The 24,226-nt window shown below is 38.8% G+C and overlaps 2 gene segments (V, D, J or C); both read left to right on the forward strand.

The window, feature by feature from the left end:
• Positions 1 to 5,170: 5,170 nt before the first annotated feature.
• Positions 5,171 to 5,790, forward strand: LOC122114145. The segment is given in 2 exon segments: positions 5,171 to 5,292; positions 5,416 to 5,790. Coding segments are annotated over 2 exon segments (366 nt in total).
• Positions 5,791 to 16,003: 10,213 nt separating this feature from the next.
• LOC122114152 lies at positions 16,004 to 18,321 on the forward strand. The segment is given in 3 exon segments: positions 16,004 to 16,115; positions 16,504 to 16,585; positions 17,878 to 18,321. Coding segments are annotated over 3 exon segments (240 nt in total).
• The last annotated feature ends 5,905 nt before the right edge of the window (positions 18,322 to 24,226 follow it).

A 24,226-nucleotide genomic window follows, 5' to 3' on the forward strand; every position in this document is an offset into this window, starting at 1 on the left:
AGATAATTAAGAATGAAAGAAAAAGAGAAAGAAGACAAGAAAAGAAAAGAAAACACACATTCACGTATTCCTAAAATAAAAATTATAAGAGGAGAAAAAAAAAAAAGTTAATGGAAAACAATTATTTTTTCAGAAGAGGCAAAAATTAAAGATTAATAAAAGTTTTAGAAAAGCAAAAAAAAATTTTATATATATATAAGGTAACAAAAAAATGAAAAAAAACAAAACAAGAAAAAGAAAAAAAAGAAAAGAAGAAGAAGAAAAAAAAAGTTCTTTGATTTTTTTTTTTTTTTTTTTTTTTTTTGGGGAGCGGTGGGAAGAGTCCTGTATCTCCCTTTTGTCTGTAATCAGAGTCTGGTTGGAGTCTCTGGTCAGCTTGAGGTCCTGTGGCTTGATTGGTTTCTTAAGTCAGTTTGTTGAAACAGGCAGAAAAATGCTCTGCTTTACCCAAGATTTTGAGATCCCCCTCCCAGGTTAGTTTACTGGGAGGGTGATCTGCTTTGAGAATCACAAAAGAGGGGGATGCAGTGATGAGGCTAGGTTCTGGGTAGAGTTGAGGCCTTTCAAAGAACAGTAGCTTTTCCCTGGGGCTATTTTGTGAAAAAAAACTCACAGCACCCAGCCTGGAGCCATTCTCAGGGTTTCTGTTTTTCAATTGATTGTGGTGGCTGCTAGAGGGAGGGGCAGCCTCTGGCTCTGGTTACCCGGTGAGGAGAGCCACTCCAATGGCTCGCGCCTGAGCTGGGTGACTTTTCCCTGGATGGAACTGAGTCTGTGAGGTCACTTCGCCTTTAAGTTCTTGTGACCTGCTAAATGACTCGTTTTATTCCAAGGCCTGAGCTGGAGCTAGCCGCTCCTCCGAGCTTTGTCGGTATCCAAGATGGAGATCACCGGTGCTGGGGGGGGAGGGGTGGCCTTCCCTCCTCTGCTCCCAGAGAAGGAGTGAGGAAGTGGGGCTTCTACTCACGCGGAGTCTTGGATCCCGGGTCGTCTCTGGTCTGCAAAGTGCAGGATGAAGTTGTCCGCTCCTTGTCGGTTCTTGCTGGTGTTGAGTAGAATCCGCTCGTCCCCTGCGTCTGGCTCCTTCGTCCCGGACTGCGTCTCAGGTATGCCTCCGCGGCGGTGGTCGCCGCTGCGACCCTGCCGCCGCAGCGGCAGCTGCTCAGATGTGTCTGCTTGGCTTCCCCTCTCTTGACTAACTCTCTGTCCTGTGATGGCACACTTGGTGTCTGTCACCAAGAGATTTAAGGTGCCACAGCTCCCTCTGGGGGGAAGCTTAAATACCTTCAGTTCTTGAGCTCTCTTACATTTCCTCACAGTACCATGAGCACTTGTAGACTCAAAGCTCTGATCTTACAGAACACTCATTTTAATGCAAAGACAAGACAATGAACAAATACTTCTCATTCTGTCCTGTTTCCTGAGACCCCAGCCATGCCACCCTACCTGCTCCCCTTTCCCCACTCTCTGTGGCAACACTATTACTTAAGGGAATAGGGTATTGGGCATCTTGGAACATTTTTTAAATTTAATTTTATTTTATTTGTGAACATAATGTACAGAGGGGTTACAATTACATGGGCAGGATAATGCATACATTTCTTACCAAGCATTGCAGCTCCTCCTTTGTTTATCCTTCTCATCCCTTCCCAGCCTCCCCAGTCCCAATCCTTCTCCTCCACCCCCCCCCCCCCCCCGACGTTGTAAAGCTCATTTTGGACATGACAACTTGTACTTCTCATTGTTGCAACAGGTCCACCTGTATCCTTAAACGACTTGTTTTTCCCCATCTCCTCCACAAGTTATACTGACATCAAATATAGTGAAAGCAGGGGTTATACTGTGGGGGAGGGAAATACAAAGCAACAAAGAAATAATCTTATAAATGTGTTAGAAACACATGCATGAAATAAAAAAAACATTAAAATACATATCTAAGGGTTCATTTTCCTAATATCACATTATCTGACCTTTTCCGCTTGACTCATACATATACGAGATATTGCAAATAAGGGAAACCATGGGGCCTATGTTTCTTTGGTCCTGGCTTACTTCACTTAATATAATTTTTCCAAGTTTTTCTTGGAACATATTTTGTCTCTTCACCTCTTAGTATGATTAGAATGTTAGGACGAGGAAACAAGTTAAAATTGAAGATCTGTGGTTCATTAAAAATGTCCCATGTGATCTCACTGAAGCCCATTTAACAAACTCATCTTCTGAATAAGGATATTAATTTTTCATTCCATCATGTCCCTGCAATTGGAAATCAGCAAACACACAGATGAGTAACATGAACCAGATCCTGACTCTTCAAAACAAACCCGGATCCCCTTGTAACAGAGCCTCTTAGACCATTTTTAATATCTCTGTTAATGAAGAGAACCAATCTTCATTTTAAGTGATTTGTTCACAGGCAAAGGGAGAAAAATTATGTTTGATCAATTATATCGCTCTGATTCATAATGATACTTCCTTCAAAATGTAACTTACTTTCCTTCTTTAATCAATATCTGATGGCCTTGGTCATAGATGAAAGAATGGACATATGTGTTTGCTCTTCCAATGCATCTGTTATGCATTTCAGAGCTCTTACTACAAATAGCTATTGTTGTCTATAGGCAGTTTGCTTTTAAGGATGGTTAATATAATCCCACTGCATGACAGCTGATTTGCCTGTTTGAGAGGGCATTCCCTGGGCAGTGACTGTCTCCTGCATTTGTCCAAGTTGATCTTACCTGTCTTGGCCTCATGGAGAGAAACAGATCCTAGTGGTAGATAGAAGCCTGTGCGTGGCAAAGAGAATACACAGTCCTACAATTTGTTAACAGCAAGGAAAATCCTTCTCCTAATTACAGAAGTAGGACACAGGAGGACAGAGGAGAGAGGTAGGAAAAAATCATATCTTGCTATAACAAATGAACCCCTGGATTAAGTTTTGTTTGAGCTTTCTCCTTGATGTACCTTTTGTTTATCCATTCTTCTATAAACTGAAATCTCTGCCTACTGTCAGTGAAATATTGCCAAATGATGAGCAAGTTCTAATGGAAGAATATATGTTATTTTACATCCTATTGTGAAAGAAAAAAACACGATATAATCATGGTCTTATCATTCTTAGTGACTGCACAGAAGCCATGTTTCTGAATGTCTCTCAAACTAGATTCATGCAATTTTCCTCCAGGTTATATTCAGTAGTGCATGTATGTGAACAAAGTCCAGAAGTGCCACTGTGTTCTTTTTATGGTGACTCTTAACAGACCCATGGTTTGAATCATCATTACTGGTGATATTCATTTCAATTCTAGACTAGGTTAAGGCTGCCAGATTTCTCTGCTATATAACAATTCTTTCCCTTTTGCAGTTTATTAAAATGTGTGGAAAAGTCTTTGATCATTTTAGAATATCCAGTTTCTTATGAAAATATCATAGCGAATCCAAGGATTTACAGTTGATTTAATGGTGTATATTAGTGTTTATATGGTATTCAAAATCCCTTGAATTGGCCAGTGGGCATCCGTTGCTACCTGATTCTCTCCACTTTTTCCTTTACCTCACATACCATGAATTTTTGTTTTGTTTCTGGTGCAAAATGGTCCAAAATTATCTTACACTTTCTTAGTTTTGATAAAAAAATCAATTATTTCCACAAGGGTCACTTGTTTCATTTATTGGAGAAAGTTTACAGGTGCATTAGGGATGGTGCTATCTATTCATGGAACAAGAGCATCATTACTTCTAGGCTGTGAAAAATTATCCATCCACACATTCATTCATCTAGTCTTATACATAAATATATGTGTGAGTTTATGGTGATTTCTCCACCTGCATGCACAGCAATAGGTTATTCTGAAATACATTCTTAGACAAAGTTCTCCTGTAGTTAGATTACAATTTTTTCTCTCAAGAGTATGACTGTCGGCTCCATTGATCCCTCATTAATTTAGCCACATGATCAACTTTTTTGGATGACGAGAAACACCAGCTGTCACTGTCACTTACATGATCATAGCATACAACCCCCCTCACATATTGGCTCATATATTACTCAGACTGGCATAACACTGCTGAGATGAGTCAACGTTGCATCCCATGCAGTAGTGACTTGTGGGCCCTGACAACTGCACAGGCCCGTATGGATGTCCTCGCGTCTCATTCCACCTCAGCACCTTCAATGCAGCCGGCAATGCTCTTTCTCCCTGGCATAGACAATCAGCTCTCCTCACTCTTGCTTCTAAGCCCATGTTGCCTCCTCTCAATATGAATGACATTTCCATGTACTGCTGGCTCCTGGATTCTGTTAAAAAATTCCAACATGATCTTCCTTTCCATGGTTCTACTCTCTCTACTTGGGCCCAATGTCTTTAACCCAACTTTTAAACACAGTGTTCTCTTCTCAAATAGAAGAGACCACCAAATGAAAGGAACATATGTAGGTTTAGGCAACTCAGTGGGCTCCAGTATATCCCGAGTTTATTTTTCTTTTCAAGAAGAATCTCTGATTCAAACACAGTAGCTTTGGTTAAGATGTTTAAAACCCAGAAGGAATATGAAGACCTCAATAATGGACATTATAAATTATACACACCCCTAGGATGGTGGAAAAGATTGGTCAAGTTTGAAGAGAAGAAAATGTCTTGCTTTTATGTATCTGCTGATGCAAGGAATTCAGAGATATAGGAGAAAACAAGGCTGTGCTGCACAATTCACAAGTTTAACTACTTTCTAATCAATGTAATAGCTCCACATCCTTATTTCATCTGTAATGATCATATTACAGGAGAGCGGTGGTGATAAATTGCCACATAAAGATTATCAGTGAATTAGAGCAATTCCCAAAGTTCCTGCTCTGGATAATATAGGCATGTGCCAAATGCATGTTATGCAAACGTCTGTAAATTTCTGGAACTAACCTTTTAATGGACAGGTCTTGTCTCAGATAAAGAAATAAAAAGAAAAGAGACTTTTATCCACAATGAGATCAGTGGTCTTCTCCACCCACAGGAAAGAAATGTGCTGAAACTCTTCTGTGGCTACAGTACAGTCTGTTGCCTGACCTAAGTCTCCTGAGATTCTAAATGTGTAGACCTACTGAGATGAGGCAGCCGTACAGTTGTGTTTAACCTTGTCCAGAAGCTGATGATTTGCATGTGCCAGCAGCACAGCCCACTGCCCTCAGGACTCCTTCATAGGCTGCTCATAGTCGGTGTAGCAGTCTGTCCCAGTCAGCACACAGCATGGACGTGAGGATCCCTGCTCAGCTCCTGGGGCTCCTGCTGCTTTGGCTCCCAGGTAAGGATAAAGAATATTGGGCATTAAAATTCTTCAGTGTGATCCATGATGCTTAACTCTTCAGGAGAGCCTTCTTATAAGTTGGTTAATAATGTGGTATTTGTTTCATGTTTGCCCTGCCAGATGCGAGGTGTAACATCCAGATGACCCAGTCCCCATCCACCTTGTCGGCATCTGTAGGAGGCACAGCCACCATCACTTGCAGAGCCAGTGAAAACATTTATAGCAATTTAGCCTGGTACCAGCAGAAACTAGGGAAAGCCCCTAAACTCCTGATCTATGCTAGTAGTGTTTTGGCATCTGGCGTTCCATCCAGGTTCAGTGGCAGTGGATATGGAACAGAGTTCACTCTCACCATCAGCAGCCTGCAGCCTGAAGATGTTGCCACTTATTACTGTCAACATGATTATGGTTACCCTCCCACAGTGATATAAGCCATGACAAAAACCTCCCAGGGAAGCAGAAGTGAGAGTCTGGGCTGCCCCAGCTGCTCCTCCTGTTGCCTCCACCTGCTGACAAAGCTGCTCATATATAGACAATAAAGACTTGAAGAGTGTGAATTTTGTCAACAGTTGAGATTCATAAAACAATAACACCATTAATAGATATTCTAAGCAGCAATTGGCTTTTTGTTATTGTTATTGTCACTCTTGGTGTTTGAGTTCTTTGACTCAAGGTTAGCACTTCAACATATTGAGCCACAGTTCCATTTCTGGTATTCTGGTGGTTAATTGGAGCTAAGAGTCTCACCAAGTTTCCTGCCCAGGCCAGCTTTGAACTAGGATCATGAGATGTCAACCTTCCAGAATAGTTAGTATTACATGTATGAGCTACCACCAAGAATTGTTTATAATACAAAAAACAGATTCAATGCTTCAGATTTTAGTCATTAATTTTCTCATATCTATTGTATTAACATATTTTAGCAGTATCTATTAATAAGATTCTGGGATTCTCCATATATATTATGTATATCGATATACATAATATATATACATAATATACATTTATATACATAATATATATTATGTACATTGATCATGTCCTTCTACTTTTTCCTGTGCTCACCCTCCTGCCTCCTGACCTGGAGCCCTTTTCAGGCCCACATAGTTACTCTTCTATTTTAATTGTTTTAAGTTTGTTTGAATGAGAAAGACTATACATAATGACCTTTCGTTTTGCCCATTTTAACAGAATGTCCTCCAATTCCATTCATTTTGTTGTAGATTACAGGATTTCATGTTTCTTTATATAATATGTTCTGTATATATATATATATATATATATATACACATATGTATATATATACATATACACAGACATACATACATATATGGACCAGTTCATCACTACTTTCTAATTGATTCTAGCACAATTGATCAATTTCAAATATTCTCTTGTGATAACAGTATCACAATTAATCTATATATGCAGAAATTCCTTTATAAATATCACTTTTGTATGTTGGCATTGTTTCCTTCAGATGTTTTTTCTGGGAGTGAGGTAGCCAAATCATCTGGTATGTCCCTTTTTAGGTAGTTTAGTAACTTCCTTACTGTCCTCCATACTGGCTATGCTAACTTGCATCCCTACAAACTGAGTTTGCCTAGTGTTAAAAGGGAGTTTAAAGGGAGATGGGAATGATGTCTGGTCTCCCAATCTGCTCAACCTTCTCTATTGGTTCATATCATTCCACATTTTCCTGTTCTGTTCTAATTTATCCACAGGCAACAAAGTAACAGTGTATTAAATCATGTAGTTAAACACTTACAGATCTGGACTTAAAGGAAGATCTGGGGAACCTAGATTGTGGAGATTTAGTAAGGAAAAACATAAGTCCCATATGTAATCTGTCAGGAGTAATTTTTATACATTTTTAATTGTAAAAATACTGTTCAGAGGAGTTACAGTTACATGAGTAAGATAATGAGTACATTTCCTATTGAGCATTGATGCCTCCTCCTTTATTTTCCCCCTACCATCCCTTCCTTCCCAATTACAACTAACCCCCCCCACCCCTTCCCACCCCTTCCCATCCCTTCCTACCCCTCAACCCACCTTCCCCCTGCGCCGAAGTTGTAAAGTTCATTTCCAACATAGTGTCTTGTACATCTCATTGTTACAATGGGTCAACCTGTTTCCCTATTTAAACATTTTGTTTTTCCCTTCCCCTCCCCAAATTAGAAAAATGTATATACAAGATGCAGGGCACCAAAATAAAATACAGTGAAAACAGGGGTTATACCGTGAGGAAGAATATACCAAAGAAACAAACAAAATCACATAGTACATTATACATACCTTATAAACAATAGCAAGAAAGAAAAAAACATTTGTGTGTCTATCTTGGGGTTCAATTCACTTAATATCATCTTTTTTTTTTAATATCATCTTATATGGTCATAAGTAAATAGCTTTTGACCTTTTCTGCTTTTCCTAAACTTATAGTAGTTATTGCAAATAAGAAGATTATTATTTTCTTTAAAAGTCTATTGAGATAAATAACTTTTGTTTGCAAAGAATATGTTTGCAATGTATTCTGTGGTCATGTATTTCTCCTGATGTTTCACAAAATGTGAATTGGTATGTGGGAAAATGTGCTTTGCATCTATATCCAAGATCAGATTGGTGGTTTGGGATAACGCAATGGATGAATCCTCAAGAAATACAAATGTGATATAGTCCATACAGGAAAGGCTGCAGGCCAAGAGCCTTGGTCTCTGGTATCTGTACTGTTGCAGAGTTGTAATACTTCTGAGTTACAGGAATATCTCTCTTTGCTAGAGAGTCTCCTGAAACTGAAGCCACAGGTGTTAGGGATGCTTCTGCAGGCTTAATTAGCAGTGGCCTTGTTGGATATGTTTCTTGAAGCTTTGCAAGACTCTATTCCATAACACTTCATAAGGCTGTGTAATTTGAATTCCAGAATGTGCACTTTTCTGCCTGTTATTCATATTTACAACTATCAGCAAGAGTAGCCATTCCACACAGGAGCAAGGGAAGCCAGTTTACTCCAAGAACATCACCTAAACATTTTGTTGCTAATCAACATACTATCTAGCGGGCTTGCCAGAAGTGAGCAGTTTTGCAGGCTTTCAAACCTGAAGTCAAACAAGAATAGAGGAGCAACTGAGCTCTCTTTCCCTGCAGCAGGGTTGGCCCCACTGTGGACCTGGGGAATGAACTACTGCTGTGATCTATCCTATGAACAGGATAGATCCAAAGAAGAAACACACAGAGTCTATGAAATTTAGGCTTGAACTTTTTAGTTTGAAACTTTTGTTGCCACATGGTAATGATGATGAGAATAATTGATACTTTGCAAATTATGTTCATATTATGTTAAGTATTTGCATAAGAAGGTATCATTCTCCAAATCAGTTTATTAGTTCAATACATCGTGTCAGCCTCTCCATCATACTCCCCCATTCCTCCAAAGGAAATTTGATACTTGAATTGTCCACCTTGTCAGAATGACTGAAGGAGCACTATGTGAGTGGTCTAATTTCTGGGAGCAATGAAATATATTAAAGAGTGATACCACTTTTTCTGGGTTTCCAAGTTCTTTCTGTTTGACCAGACGCTCTGATTATTGTTGTGACATTATAAGGCTCCAATTGAAATAGAAGATAGGGACTTGAATGAAGACACTGCCTTTTTCATAGTGTCCTTCGTGATTCATCAGGTGACAGGACTTTCTGGCATTCTTACATTCCTAGTGGAGCTTTTGATCTCTGTCTTCTCTCTTCCTCTCTATGTTTTGAAACTCAGTGATGTAATATTGATTTGAATCTTACTTGGGAGTCATTGTTTTGCAATAGATCGTGACTAGTCCAGGGTTTTAGGTTTATCCTAATTCTGATTCCATCTTGCTTGGCTGGAAGAAGTGAAAATTAATTTCTCTTTGACAAATATATTTATTATTACTGGTAAGAACTTCCAATAAGGCCACACTCCAAGGACAGAATATGGAGGTCCCTAAAGCAAGAGCAAGACTTAGGCAATTGTTAGGTGGGCATTAAGAAACATATGGGTTTTTAAGGATCATATCCTTGAGGAAACATTATTATCTTGGATATTTGTAGAAAAGTGATTTGTCTTATGAAGGAAGAATAATTTCAGCATATGGTTAAGGAATTTTATTTTCTATTGTAAATTATTTGGAACATTTTTACCCTTACAGATGGGTTGTAAGTGTAGTAAAAGATATATTTTCTTCTCATTCATTTCAGAATATGCCACATAGTTTTACACACTAAAAATTTCTTAAAAACAGGGCATTCTCTAATCTGACCCAATAAAATAATGATATTCTAAATCATTCCCTCTGGACTGCAAGACCATTTTGACTTTGACAATTGTAACAGCATTTGTGACAAAAGGACCAACTTACAGGTTGCCTTAACTGGCCTAGATCTCAATCTGCTTTTAATTCAAAACAGTTTTGATCTGGCTCTTTTACACATTACATTCCCATCACTTCTTAGAGTCATGTGGTTTCTATCACTACACAATTACAACTCTGAATGTTCATTAAATCATTTTTATATGTTCATATAATATTTTTACCATATTTCCCCATTTTAACTCTGTTTTCTCTCTCTGTATCCCATGAGTACCCATACCTAGAGAAGACCTACTTTACCATTCCTTCATTAATTTTGTTTCCCATTTTTAATGTTTAATGTACAAAAAATTGCCATTTAAAAAAGCACAAATTGTTTAAATAGGAATACAGGTGGACCCATTACAACAATGAGATGTACAAGTTGTTATGTGGAAAACGAACTTTACAACTTTGGCTAGGGGGACTGGGGGAGGATGGGAAGGGATGGGAAGGGGAAACAAAGGAGGAGGCTACAATGCTTGATAAGAAAAGTACTCATTATCTTGCCCATGTAATTGTAACCACTCTGTACAGTATTTTCACAATAAAAAAATAAATAAGCAGGTTATGAATACAATGCAAATTGATCAATGTCATCCCTTAAAACATTCTCACTATCCATCCCTACCCATTCTTTGTGCACTCTTCATAATCTGGGTGTGGGTGCTGTCCCTGTGCTCTTCAGCTCAAGGTGATTGCTCCACTGCTTGAACCATAGCGCCACTTCCGGGCTTCTAATGGTTTGTTGGAGATAAAAGTCTCACAGACTTTCCTGTCCAGACTGGCTTTGAACTGAGATCCTCAGATCTCAGTCTCCTGAGTAGCTAGGATTGCAGGAGTGAGCCACCAGCACCTGGCTTTGCAGTGAATTCTTATCCACATTCTCCTTTTCTCAGCTTCATTCTTCCCCTTTGACCTTGATCCCACTCCATTCCATTCAAGTGCCTGCCCTCTACTGTTGTTTTGTTGAAATTTGACTTTGCTATTCTGAGGGATTATACTAGAGTGCTCCGTGGAATCTCCCATATTCCAATGAATATATTTGTATATATTTGTACACCAACTAACCTATTTACTAGTAAATTTATAAGCTAATCTGGCTTCCATACATAAGAGAAAACAGGCATCCTTTGTCTCATTCATTTTTCTTTAAATCTGCACTATAAGATTTTCTTTTTTTTCTTTTTTAAAATTTATTTATTTTTATTGTGAAAATACCGTAAGGAGGGGTTACAATTACATGGGCAGGGTAGTGAGTACATTTCTTATCAAGCATTGTTTCCTCCTCCTTTGTTTCTCTTCCCATCTCCCCTCCCCACTTTGGCCAATACACTCCTCCCACCCCCACCCACAGCCCTGCCAAAGTTGTAAAGTTCATTTTTCAACATAATGTCTTGTACATCTCATTGTTGCAATAGGTCCACCTGTATCCCTATTTAAACAATTTGTTTTTTTTTCCTTCCCCTCCACAAATTATACCAGCATCAAATACAGTGAAACCAGAGGTTATACCATGGGGAAGGGACATACAAAGCATCAAAGAAATCATCTTATAATATGTTAGAAACAACTGCAAGAAAGAAAAAAAAAAACATGAATCTCAACCAGGGCAAGCAAAAGGCCATGTGCTTTTGGGGACACGTAAGCCCTGTCAGGTTCATTGGTTTCCTGCTAGCTATGATTATGGAACCACCATGCCTCACACTTCCCTAAATGTCGTATTTCACTGGACACGTATGCTCTTCATGGAGATCTCAATACTGTAAAATGAGGAGTTCCACAGATGATTTCAAATTTCAAAAGGCAAAACTGGGAGGAAAGGAGGGAAGATGTGACACTGTTCAAAAGTAAATGTACTATTTACCTGACTCATGTAACTATAAGTCCTCCATATGTCACCTTTCCAATACAATGTAAATAGAGGCAGGTAAAAAAACAGTGTTGTTTTAATGTTTTTCCTCAGCAGCCAGGGCAAAAATTTAGCAAACCTCACACTTGTAAGCCTGTAACTGTGATTATATGGAAAGCATAGGTAAGAGTACTGTGTTCTGTGAGCACCCTCAGAACAAAGCGTGAGATTCTCCCTCAAAAATGTGCTAGAGTCAAAGTGCTGGAATGTGGTCATTTACCAAGATTGTTTGAATTCCTGAATACAAACTTCAGTCCCAACAAATAAAGACAATAGCATCAAAATTGGTACTGATGATCGTCAATATGCTTTAAGTAGCTGTATGTGTGCTCACACACTTTGCATCATAGATATTCTTTTTGGAGAATTAAGTGTTATTTAATAAATCAGAATGCTGTTTGTAACTAAAGTTTATAGAAAAAAATTGAGAACAGAAATGTGAAGGTGTCCAATGACGCTAATCAGTATCAGCTGATTTTGAACTGTTACTCACAAGTTCCTCTGAGACCACTCACTGTGCACAGAGTACTTTCTGACATTGTCCGTTCAGACAATGATTGCCCAAATTCTGATTATCACTTGCAGGCTGGTAGTCCAATTACACTGTTAATCACACTGCTTCCATCTTTATCCTTAATCACTCTCCTCCCTGCTCTTTCTGCAACTCAGGATCATATCCTAGATAGGCTTCTCTGAGACCACGAATGGAGGATTTATTGTCAGAGAGTCTTGTAGGACCCAGGGATTCCTGTTTTTCATAATGCAGGATTCAGTTCCAGGGTCTTAAATTGTACTTGGAAAAAGAAAAAAGATAACACGAATATTGTTTTTTGTTTTTTTGGGGGGGTACGGTCGTGGGGCCTGAACTCTGGGCCTGGGCACTGTCCCTTAGCTCTTCAGCTCAAGGCTAGCACTCTACCACTTGAGCCACAGCGCCACTTACTGCTTTTTTCTTTCTGCTTATGTGGTGCTGAGGAATCGAACCCAGGGCCTCAGGCATGCAAAGCAAGCACTCTACCACTGAGCCACCTTCCCAGCCCACGAATATTGTTATTTTGTGTGTAGTGTCAGTCCTGGGGCTTGAACTCAGGGCTTGGGCACTGTCCCTAAGTTTTTTGTTCTTAGTTAACACGCTACCATTTGATCCACAGCTCCACTTTCAGCTTTTTTTGGTGCTTAATTGAATATAAGAGTCTTACAGCCTGTCTTGCCTAAACGATCGTTAAATTGTGATCCTCAGATCTCAGACTAAGTAGCTAGGATTACAGGTGTGAGCTACCCATGCCAGGCTAATTACTATTTTTAATGCCTATAAGAATGAGACAAGGCCACCTTGTTAAAGGTGTTAGAACATCTTCAGTCTGTACTCAACAAGTGCTATTTGAGTTTTTAAAGGGAAACTATTTCAAGAAGAAATGTTAAAAGTACAACACAAAGTAGATTTTCCCTGAACCATCTGAAGCAAATTGAAGAAGTAAGAAATATACTCTCTTGTGTATTTCTATTTATTTGCAACAAATAAGAAATCAGCATTCATACCCCAGGAAGATAACCTTAATATACAAGTCTAATTCTTTCTTAGGCTCATGTCAAACACTGACAATTATCCCCCATTCTCTTTTGTCACATAATAGTTCAGTCTAGGTCAGATTGTCTTAGATCTGCCTTTCCCCCTCTTCCCTGGAAATCTTCCAAAGTCTTTTCAGTCCCTTGATCTTATCAGTCTTAATAATCACAACCCCTTATATTCCTGAAGGTCCTTTGGTGTGGACTTGTGCACTTTCCATCAAGGTTAGACTCAATAATCCATGCTTAGAGGAATGTACAGCAGTACTTCTGAGTTCTTCCCAGGATATCCACTTGAAAGTCACTGTTGTCACTCATTTCCATTACTGATGATATTCACTTCAATTCTATTCTAAGGTAATGTTTGTTTGATTTTTCTTAGCTGCATTATTTTTTCTTGGAAATTAAGTGTGCTCTGTGGAAAGAACTTGATGGCTTTTAACCATCACATTCCTTGTTGAAATATACTTATGGATCCAAGTTTCTACAGCGAAATGTAAAATTATCTTTGTTACTTGATAGGGAAAACACCACAAAGTTGGTCAATGGACATAAAATACAGTTGGCTTCTCATCACATTTGACAATTTCCTCATTTTTCATTATTAAAATATTTTTATGGAATATATATTTTTTAATTGTGAAAATACCGTAAGGAGGAGTTACAATTACTTGGGCAAGGTAATGAGTATATTTCTTATTAAGCATTGTTGCCTCCTCCTTTGTTTCCCCTTCCCATCCCTTCCCTTCTTCCCCCACCATCCCACTCTTCCCTCCCACCCCAACCTGGCCATAGTTGTAAAGATCGTTTTTTGACATAACGTCTTGTACATTTCATTGTTGCAATGGGTCCAACTGTATCCCTATTTAAATGATTTGATTTTTCCCTTCCCCTCCACAAATTATACCAACCTCAAACACAGCGAAAGCAGGTGTTACACCATGCGGGAGGGACATACAAAGCAACAAAAAAATCATCTTATAAATATGTTAGAAACAGACAAAAGAAAGAAAAAAACATTTGAATCCTGATCTTGGGGTTCATTTCACCTAACATCAAATTATCTGATCGTTACTGCTTGTCTCAGACATATACTAGTTATTGCAATTTTATTTATTTATTTTTGCCATACCAGGACTTGAATTCAGGGGCTAGGCACTGTGCCTGAGGTTCTTTTGCTCAAGACTAGCACTCTACTACGTGAGTCACAGCTCCACTTCCAGCTTTTTCTGTTTATCTGTTACTGAGAAATCAAACCTGGGGCTTCATGCATGCTAAGTGAACACAATCACTAAGCCACATTCCCAGGCCTCATTAGAATTTGTATCATAAAAAGGATGTTGAACTTTGTCAAAAGCTTTTCTGGATAAGTTAAAGTAATCATGCTATTTTTTAAACCTTGATTCTGTTTAAGTCCTGCATTATGTTTGATTTCTATATAGTGAGAATTTCTTTTTTTCAGCATAGAAACCGATATGCTTGATCATGTTTTATGATCTTTTAATGTGAAGCTGAATTTGATTTGCAAATATTTTATTGAGACTTATTGTGCCTAAGTTCATCAAAAAGATTGGTCTATAATTCTTTTTTGTTGTTGGAATTCTCTTTTGGGAATGAGTGTAATACTTGTTCCATAAAATCAGTTGAGTAACATCCCTTCCATTGCTATTTATCTAAAAACTATGAGGGTTACAGGTGTTAGTTATTTTATAGTAATAAAATTTCACAATAAAAAATAAAATAAAGTGACCAAACTTAAACTTTTCAATAAATATCTAGAAACTAAATAAGAATGACTCACTACTTAATGAAAAGGCATCTTTATTTAAGAAAACTGTAAAACATGCCTGAAAAGGGTTGAAGAATTAGGGCGCAGGCAAAGAGGAGGAATCATGAAGGCATGTCCCTCTCTAGAGAACACATATAAGATCTCTCTTGCCTTTCGTTTTATTATTTATTTATTTATTTTAATTGTGAAAATACTGTACAGAGGGGTTACAATTACATGAGCAAGATAATGAGTACATTTCTTATCAAGCATTGTAGCCTCCTCCTTTGATTCCCCTTACCATCCCTTCCCATCCTCCCCCTGCCCTTCCACCCAAACCTCCTACCACCTTTTGCCTTTCTTTTTTAATATGTATTTTTATTGTGAAGGTACTGTACATAGGGGTTACAATTACATGAGCAAGGTAATGAGTCCATTTCCTCTTTTGTTTTCCCTTACCATTCCTTTTCTCTCCAACTCCTTCCTCTCTAACCCCCACCACCAGCAAAGTTGTAAAGTTTGTTTTCAACATAGTGTCATGTACATCTTATTGTTACAATGGTCATCCTGTATCCTTATTTCAGCATTTTGTCATTTCCCTTCCCTTCCTCAAATTAGAAATAGGTATATACAAGATGCAGGACACCGGAATCAAATACAGTGAAAACAAGGGTTGTACAATGGAGGAAAAACATACAAAGAAAAACTCACAAAGTACATTATTAGTACATTAAAAAGAACAACAAGAAAGATAAAATCTCTTGTGCCCCTTTCTTGGGGTTCATTGGCTTAGTATCAGGTTATACGGTCATTTGTACATAGCTTTTGACCACTTCTGCTTGTCCTAGACATATACTAGTTATTGCAGATAAGGGAAACCATGGGGCCTTTGTTTCTTTGAGACTGGCTTACTTCATTAATATAATTTTTTCCAAGTTTCTTGATCATAGTTAATGACTATTACTACCAGGAGAGACCCCACCCTCCTGGTGTCACTTTGTTTTTCTTCTGACAGTTTGTCTCTCACAACTGCACTCACCAGGATATTTGCATATTGCTCCCTGGGGAGGAGCTTCTCTGCAAGTCCACCATAAAAGATCAGCTCTAAGCTTGCCTGGGCTGACAAGGACTGCTTACTCTCAGAATGAGTTGCCCTGCTCAACTCCTGGGGCTGCTCATGCTCTGGATCCCAGGTAAGAACACACCAGAGCTGAGGAAGGAGATGGGGAGGGGCTGAGCTCTGGTGCCCGATTCTTCCCATGTGTGATGTATCCACTCGTGAGAGGTGCACATTTTCCCTCCTGGATGGGTAGATGATATATGTATCTGTGAGAGTGAGGAAGATTCCAGAAGGACCAAAGAACCTTGTTCTGCTTAGGACTAGATAAGCAGAAAGTGCTGGTAAATTCTAGAGGTCCTCATGGTTTACAACTATCAGTGTGTGTGTGTGTGTGTGTGTGTGTGTGTTGTGTGTGCGGTGTTTAATGAAGATTTTGGATCATGAAACATTATTTAAAATTTATAGTCCAGTATTAGTTAGGAAAGAAACTTGCAATTAACCTTGTCCACTTCTCTCTTTAGGATCCGGTGGGGTTGCTCTATTGACCCAAACTCCACTCTCCCTGCCTGTCACCCTTGGAGATCAGGCCTCCATCTCCTGCAGGTCTAGTGAGAGCGTCCTGTACAGTAACGGAAAAACATATTTGTGTTGGTTCATGCAGAAGCCAGGCCAGTCTCCACAGCGACTGATCTATTGGGTTTCCAACCGAGAAAGCAGAGTCCCAGACAAATCCAGTGGTAGTAGGTCAATCACAGATTTCACACTGACAATCAGCAGGGTGAAAAACCAGAATGGTAGACATTTTGATTCACATGGCCTCCAAAGAGTAACCTTGCAACCCCACCCCCATTCCAATAACAGGCTTCAGATTTGGGGAATCTTCCTTGGAACAGGAGCACTTAAGTTGGGACAGATGGTCTCCTCTTCTTGACAGTTTCCATGTCAGGTCTCTGAAGAGGAACTTGGGGAACTTTACATACGGTCAACAAAATTCACTATATATAGAAACTGCTACTAAAACTTAGAAAAAAGCCAACTAAAAAGAAAGCAAATTGGGCTAGGAATCAACACTAAAGTGCAGGTTGGAGCTAACTATTCACTGGTCATTGGGCTTCACATTTTTACCTTCTCTTAGCTTCTGAAGTACTGTTCTCCATTACATTTTTGTGCCCAAATATAGGGAAAAGATAACTTTATTCTCACACTCAACTCTTTTGGAGATCTGTGGGTTTTTTTCTCAAAAATATGTAATTCAGTTCTCTGGTACATATTGATAAATCATCAGGTCCATCCACTTCAGGGCTGAACCTTACAAGATTGTCCCCCTTCAGATGTCAATCATCATCCCTTCTTTGTTAGATCATTTTCTAGGATGCTTCACAATCCTCAGAAGAAGTTTACTCCTAGATTATGGATTATAAAAGGACATCACTCAGGAATTAGAATATTCCATGCTCTCTCCAGATGAGCCACTTTTCAGCCAGACAGGTGTTTAACCACTTATAAACTCACTGAAACTTGTGATTTTATTATTACAGAAGCAAAACATGGCAGAAACATAGCCTTGAGTCACAGGAGCATAGGCAAAACATAATCTTGACTTGGTCATCATGATCAATACTATCAAAGTTATTGACACTATTTTAGAAATTATTTTCATTATAAGCTCCTAACACAGCATTTTAATGCAGCTGGTGATAAGTCTCAGCTGTCAATAGCTTTTTGCAAAGTTGCCAGTTTGGTAAACTTGAGTGAGGGAGCGATGTTCTTTTGCTTTTTGTCAAGGATGAGGAAAGGACAAAAGCTGAGGACTGTCAGGCTTTGTCTGGGGTTTTTCGTTACCAGGAGGTTTTTGCCCTTTATCAATAATTTTGTTTTGTTTTCTGATTTCACAGGTTTGTACCCATGGCTATTCTTTTCCCAGGGAAAAGGGGAGAAAATACATTTCTAACTGCAGGAGGAACTGAGACCAGAAAACAGGAAGAAATTTCTGCCAGTGAATAGTAACTCGGATATTACAGAAAACCAAAGATCTGGTGTTTTAATGCATTAAGCTGTTCATTGCAATCAGGTTGTCTGATTTATCAAAAATGTAAAGGATTATTGCATTATTTTGAAGAGGAACTTTAATTTTCAAGTTTTTGCTAACACCAAAACTTGATGACTTTTCTTGGGAGTTTAAAACAACTCATGTTTTTACATGATGATGACAGGCAGAAACTTACTGGTAGAACAAACTCCAGAGTCCATTTCAGGGGTTCCACAGAGCAAGGGCACCTGGGGCTGAGGAATGTCTCTCAGAGGTCTTCCACTAGGTGCGCCCATGTGGCCTGTCCCCTGACACAGGTGTCAGGTCGTGACAGGGGTCGTCCTGTTTAGGTGAGAATAGGATCTCACTGGGGCCTCCAGATGAAGTGGACTGACCCCTGGACAAAATCACAGACTCTGACCAGTATCTTAAAAGATAGTTTATTCAATTGACCAGCCAGGGCTAACTCTGTAGACTTTTCTTCCAAATAAATCTGTGCTAGTGTTTAAGCTACCTCTTTGCCTATCTTCTGTGGCTTTTAGGGGCCTAATAGCTATGTATCTTCTTTTGCTTGTTCTCATTCCTCCAGTGTTAAGACACTGACTGAATACTTGAAGCTTATGGCACAAATGCAGTACAAAGAGCAGTGTTACTCTAATAGTAATCCCCAAACCCAAACATGTGTTAATATAGAACCTATTAGAAACTCAAAAATTCTCAGCAGCCCCAGCCCCATTGAATCTGAAGCTACACTTCAAACTCCCAAATAATTTATATGCACATTACTGTTCATAATGTAATGCTATAGGCTGGATCTTAAGTGTCCACCTAATGCCTGTGTTTTAAAGACTCAGCCCTTAGCTTCTTGGAGATGGTGCAAATGAGAATGTAAGACCTAGTGGGATGTCTTCTGGTTATTTAGGGTGTGTCATGGGAGGTCTTCTGGTTATGTAGGGTGTGTCCTTGAAGTGAAAAATAGGACCCCAGATTTTTCTTGACCATGAAGTGAATAGATTTCCTACAACATACACCCATCTTGTCATCCCCATCCTCCACATAGGAGGCCTTAACACAGTAGGTCTTCCCAATTATAGATTGGAACCACAAAATTTTTGAGCCAAAATAAACATTTCTAAGGTGACTGTCAAGTATTTGTAATAGCAACATAAAATTAACTCCAGCCTAATTGTAGAAAAGTCCCCAAAATATTTTCAAAATCTTGTATTCATGACATCACTGCTAAAGACAGATTACTTCCTGGTGTGTATGTATAACTTACATAATAGTTTCTCACCATGCCTCAATGGACCACCGTGAGCACATACCTACTTTGCAGATTGCTGACTAGCACACTGAGTGAACATAGCATTTGACTACTTGCTCTGCCACTGCTCAGCTTTATTCCAGGAAAGACTGCAGAGCAAAAAGCAGATTGCAGAGGGAGAAGCAGATAAAATGATAACCAGAACCAAAGCTATAATAAAATGAAAACTACCCTTGCTCACTAACAGGCAGGCTCACCACCAATGGGTGCCTACATTTTCAGAATAAGTAATGGGAGATGCTTATGATTCAATGGTTAAACAGAAAATAATAATAAACACTTCAGATTTGAAAGCAGGCCCCTCATGGAAAAGAATGAAAACAGAAAAGTTTGAAGATAGACATATCCGAGTTAACATAATGCTTCTTCCATTCTAAGACTTTTAAACCTTGTTAGCACAGTCTTTAGTCTATTTTCTGTAAGTATTTTTGCTTACAATAACTTATGCCAAAGATATACAAGGCAAACAAGAACCCACAGACTGGAGCAATAACCGGCCAGATGGGGAACAGGAAAGGTGAAAGTGATAGAGATGAAGATAATTGAAGTATGTTCCATAAAGCTGGCCATAAAAAGGGGAAGAGTGATCAAATTCTGTAAAAAGTAAACCTTGTATACATGGAAGTAACAGTAAAATCCCTATGTATAATTAATATACAGTTTTAAATTGTGCTTTTCCAAAGTTATCCCAAATAAGTTTAAGCTCATCAGAGCAGTTGTTGGAAATATCTTGATGATTTCTCCTATGTGACACCTGATATCCCAACTCAAAAGGAACCCAGCAAGGCATAATTTACTTCTGCAGAAGAATCTGATACTGACAGGAAGCCAAGCAAGCATGCTGAGCAGGCAGTCCACCATGTCTCTCACTCATCAGAACTTTGGGATCATAATCTTTCTTGCTCAGATAAACTTTCAAACTAGATAAAACCAGGATATCTGGTCAAAGTTTGTCAGAAAAGCAGTCTTAGCTTCTTGTAAGATAGCATCTATCCTTTAAAAGGCAATGCTTATGTCAAGCACTTTGGTAGAAAAGATTCTAACTCCTACAGTCCTGCCTTGTTTTATCTTTTTTCAAACATAGTCAGCTTTAACAGACTTTCCCATTCAGCAGTATCCAAAGGGAGAATATTTAAGAAATGGGTCTTTGTTTTGCCCTCATAATTACAGCCACCAACAGAGGCATTGCTATGAAAACAAGTGCTAGAGGCAAATTTGGACAACACTATTCCTCTGTCTTCCAAATTATTGATCAACAAGCTAGTAAATGGTTCACCTTTTGCCAGCCTTCAATCTATGTAAGGCCATTGTGCAGCACTGGTTTCTAATCACCACAGAGATAATTCCCTTTCCAGCCTATATACCTAGAGCTAGTCTTTCAATGTCATCCTACTAGTGGCACTTAGTTGTTCTGTTATTACCTTGATGTCTAGTATAATTACCAAGGCTCTGCTGATAATAAATCTAATCCAATCAACTAATGGATCTAACCCAATCTACATTTTATAGGTATTACCAGTTTAAAGCTAGAAATCAAATAGCAGGTTTTGATTAGGAACTCTTTGGGAGACCCCAATAGCATCTACACAAATATGACAGTTGGAAGACTCTGAGGATGAATCTCACTTCTTACTTGATGTTAGCATTTTCTCAACCTGGCCATTCTCAAATAGCTTGAGTAAAATGGATGTATGTTGAACCAAAGTGCAGTTTCCAACCCAGTTGGCCAGTAAGGTCTCCAATACTGGTCCTCTGTAATACCAGACACTTTCTAGGACTTAAAGTTGCTTTTGGATTTTATTTTTTCCTTTGATGATCCAACTTTGCTCCTTAATAGTTGGCAGGTTTGAGCTGACTGATTAAGTAGTGGGCCTGGCTCAACTGAGGTCATGTGGTTCCCACCTCTTCAATTACCCTGGAAGATCCAGGGTATAAACAGAGTTTATCTTTATAATAGTAAATGTACTCATTATCTTGCTCATGTAACTGTAACCCCTCTGCACATCATTTTTGCAATAAAACAAACATCCAGAAAAAAGGAAGGTTATGACATATCCAGGCTGACCTTGTTCTGGCATTCTAAGTACTGACATTCATGCTTGATAAGGTCTGACAACAGACCTCCCATTAAAATTTGTTTTTGTTTTTACACAATTGCTTAGATGTTAAATCATCCCTCGCCCCACCCCATTTTCCTCACCCAAGGCTGTTTGAAACTTTTTTTGTAGGTAATGGATCCTGAATGCTGGGCCTGGGTACTGCCCCTCAGCTCTTCAGCTCAAAGTTAACACTTTATGACTTGAGCCACAACACCACATCTGGCTTTTTTCTGCTTATGTGGTGGTGAGGAATTGAAACCAAGGCCTCCTGCATGCAAGGCAAGCACTCTACCATTGAGCCACCTTCTCAGCCCTTAAATCAATCTTGACTGGCCTATTATAGAGCTATTCCAAAAACATGTACTCATAATTTCCATGTTTCCTCTACTTGCTGGTTTTTCCTTTTATAAAACTTTCAAACTTACATAACATTCTTTTAAATATCCAGGAAAAATAATCCTATATGAAGTTTTTTAATGTAACAGCAATAATAAATTGTTAGACCTGGAACATTGTAAGTAACAAAATTTCAAGAACCTTTTGCTATTAAGTCAGTTAATTACTGAATGCCTGTACCAGATCCTTCTGAAGCTATTTACATAGAGACAGGGATATACAAGATTTAACAAGTGCACATTAAATATAGAGCTCAAAAATAAAATTCAGCCTTCATATAAAATAAAAATCAGTTTTCATATTTTTCCACACATTCTTCCTAAAAGACAACAATATAAAAAATATGTGAGGGATCCTTGTTAGCTCCAATTTTCCTGGGCTTCCTAGGTTTAGAATTCACAAATCACAGACACATGCTGAAATGGGAGTAAGGTTTGTTTTTTTTTTTTTTTTTGGTGCACTCTGCATTTTCAGACTGCCTTTTTTTTATTGTGAAATACCATACGGAGGGGTTACAATTACATGGGCAAGGTCATGAGTACATTTCTTATCAAGCATTGTTGCCTCCTCCTTTGTTTCCTCTTCCCAATCCCTTCCCATCTCCCTCCCCCACAAAAAAAAGTTTGGTTTCATCATATCGACTTGTACATCTCATTGTCGCAAGAGGTCCTCCTGTATCCCTATTTAAATGATTTGTTTTTACCCTTCCCCTCCACAAAGTATACCAACATCAAATACTGTGTAAGCAGGGGTTATACCGTGGGGGAGGAACATACAAAGCAAAGAAATCATCTTATAAATATGTGAGAAACAATCACAAGAAAGAAAAAAAAAACATTTCAATAATTATCTTGGGTTTCGTTTCAACTCTTGTTCACCCCTTTTCTTAACTCCCTTACTAGAGATTTTTCTCAGAGATGACTCCATATCCAACATTTCATTCTTACCCAGCTGGACAAATGAAATTGCAGGTTAAGACTCTTCGTCAAAAAGAATTTAAGAGACTGAATCTAAAACAATTCTCTCATACAGCCCCTGCAAACACACAACCACCAAAGCAGTATTCATATTTTCATTTTTTTTCTACCGAGGCCAATGCATGAGGTTGCTTGCTTGGACCTCTATTTGGACCCCTTCCTGATGTTGTGGATTAATTTTACATCTCAGGTCCATTGTCAGCTACAAAGGATGGCAGGTTTAGCCCATGCAGGAGACTGCCTCAACAGGATGGCAGGGTGTCTCTCCTCTTGAGGGGCTCCTAGGATCCCTCATGAAATGGCATGGAAGATTTGTGTTGGAAATTCCTGGGGAAATTAAGGTATCCTGAGAACACCAACTCAGAATGCCTTTTGCAGAAGTAAACTTTGCCTTGCTGTCTGTTGTATGCCCAAGTTGAATAAGCACACTGGATGGACAGCCCACACTGGCTCCCCCGAATTTGAACTTTGGGATCATCTTTCATGATAGCTCTAACTTTTGACCCCTTGCAAACTAGTAAAAAACTTCAATAATCAACCCCCAGAACACCTGGCCATATTAAAAGAAAAATAACCAACTTTTGCCCAGCTGCTGCTCTACCACTAGAGCCATGCCTCCAACCCCTAGCACTTCTCTAAAATAGGTTTGGTAAGGTTGTGACTACCTTTACAAGGGCAGTGCTTATATCAGTCAAGCACTTCAAGACTTAACTTCTACAATTCTCCCATCTTATTTTACTTTTTCTTCCAACCTAAAGCACTGACTTTCCTATTCAGCAGTATCCAAAGGTTATTTGGATTAAAGAGTGTTTGGTTAAGGCAGTTTTTCGGTCACTGAACAAAACCTCTTATACAAGAGATAAAGCACCCATCCACATATTACTCTGAAAACAATTACTAAAGAGGTAAATATTGACACCATGACTCATTTTTAAAATGCTTGCTCCATCATCGATCTAGTAAAGGGATCTGCCACCACACACAGACACACAATTTTTTTTTTTTTTTTAACAGACTGTATGCTGGTCCTGCATTTGATCTCATCTCTTTTTTTTTTCTCAAGGCTACAAATTTAGCCACAACTCCAGTAGTTTATCTTTTTGCTGGTTCAGTGGAAAGTCTCATCTTACCTGCCTGGGTTGACTTTAAACACAGATCCTCAAACTCAGCCACTTGAGCATCTAGGATTATACTCAGCTTCATCTGAGTTTTTAGGTAACTTGTTTGCCAGTATTCAATCCTTGCAAGTCTTCCTGTAGCATTGACCTCCAACCACCACACAGATTCCCTTTCAAGTATTATACTTAGAGCTAATTTCTCCCATTCAATCCTACCAGTGGCTCCTAGTTCCCCCCTCCTTTGGTGGCATTTCCAATTAACAAATCCTGCTGATAAATAAAAGCACATATTGGAATAATC

This window comes from Dipodomys spectabilis, unplaced genomic scaffold, assembly GCF_019054845.1.
Source record: "Dipodomys spectabilis isolate Male_0828 unplaced genomic scaffold, ASM1905484v1 ptg000106l, whole genome shotgun sequence".
NCBI lineage: Eukaryota > Metazoa > Chordata > Mammalia > Rodentia > Heteromyidae > Dipodomys > Dipodomys spectabilis.